Genomic DNA, 779 nt, shown 5'->3' with positions numbered 1-779 from the left:
GCCCAGCCGCTGGTTTGGGGAGTCTTTTTGCCATGGACAGGCTTTGATCTAAGTCCTGACCCAATACCAACCATTGCACACATGCCACCAGAGACAGCCACCGCTTTTTCCCAGGTTGGTCTGCACAACTCCATGTGATTACATGTGTTCTTTTCTGTTCAGTAAATACTACCCATTCCCTACCAAACCACAAGAATTAGAATCATAGAATCACAGATTCGTAGAATGGGTTGGGTTGGAACCTTAAGATGACCCAGTTCCACCTCCCTTGCCATGGGCAGGGATACCTTCCACTAGACCAGGCTGCCCAAAGCCCTGCCCTGACTGGCCTTGAACAAAACTTGTTCCTTCCCATAACATCCCAATACTTTATTATGGAGTATGGATATTTGGCAGTCGTGGCCACTCACCGGACACCCTGGCATGGAGGTTCTGCTTCAGGCTGAGCTGCGGAGAACCCGCGGCGGCATCCTGCAGGGCTGCCAGGGCCGCCCGGCGCAGCGCGCTGTCAAAAACCGGGAGGACCTCGCTGGGGAAGGCGTTGAAATACTCCCCGATCTCCATGTTGGTCTCAAAGAGCGTCAAGGCGTCGACGACCACGGGGTAGTGCGCATTGTCGTCGGCCTCCCTCAGGATGCCCAAGATGTCGTCCCTGTGGTGCTCCAGCACGTAGGACTCGAACACCTGGCCGATGAGGTTCACTTGATCCGCGCCCAGCACCATGTTGCGCCTGCGAGACACGGCGGGTCCCGGTGTTCCCGGTGCGGTCACTCTCCGAA

General features: G+C 56.1%; 1 protein-coding gene across 1 annotated transcript in view; it reads right to left on the bottom strand.

The window, feature by feature from the left end:
* The window catches only part of MCM9 (minichromosome maintenance complex component 9), a 14285-nt gene extending 13562 nt beyond the window's left edge, over positions 1 to 723 (bottom strand). The window contains exon 1 of the mRNA XM_010009811.1: positions 411 to 723. Coding sequence (XP_010008113.1) covers positions 411 to 723 — 313 coding nt within the window. The remainder of the gene's footprint in view (positions 1 to 410) is intronic.
* Positions 724 to 779: the final 56 nt, after the last annotated feature.

This window comes from Nestor notabilis, unplaced genomic scaffold, assembly GCF_000696875.1.
Source record: "Nestor notabilis isolate BGI_N333 unplaced genomic scaffold, ASM69687v1 scaffold3842, whole genome shotgun sequence".
NCBI lineage: Eukaryota > Metazoa > Chordata > Aves > Psittaciformes > Psittacidae > Nestor > Nestor notabilis.
The sequence above is the reverse complement of the archived record's forward strand: the minus strand, read 5'-3'. Positions and strand labels throughout refer to the sequence as shown.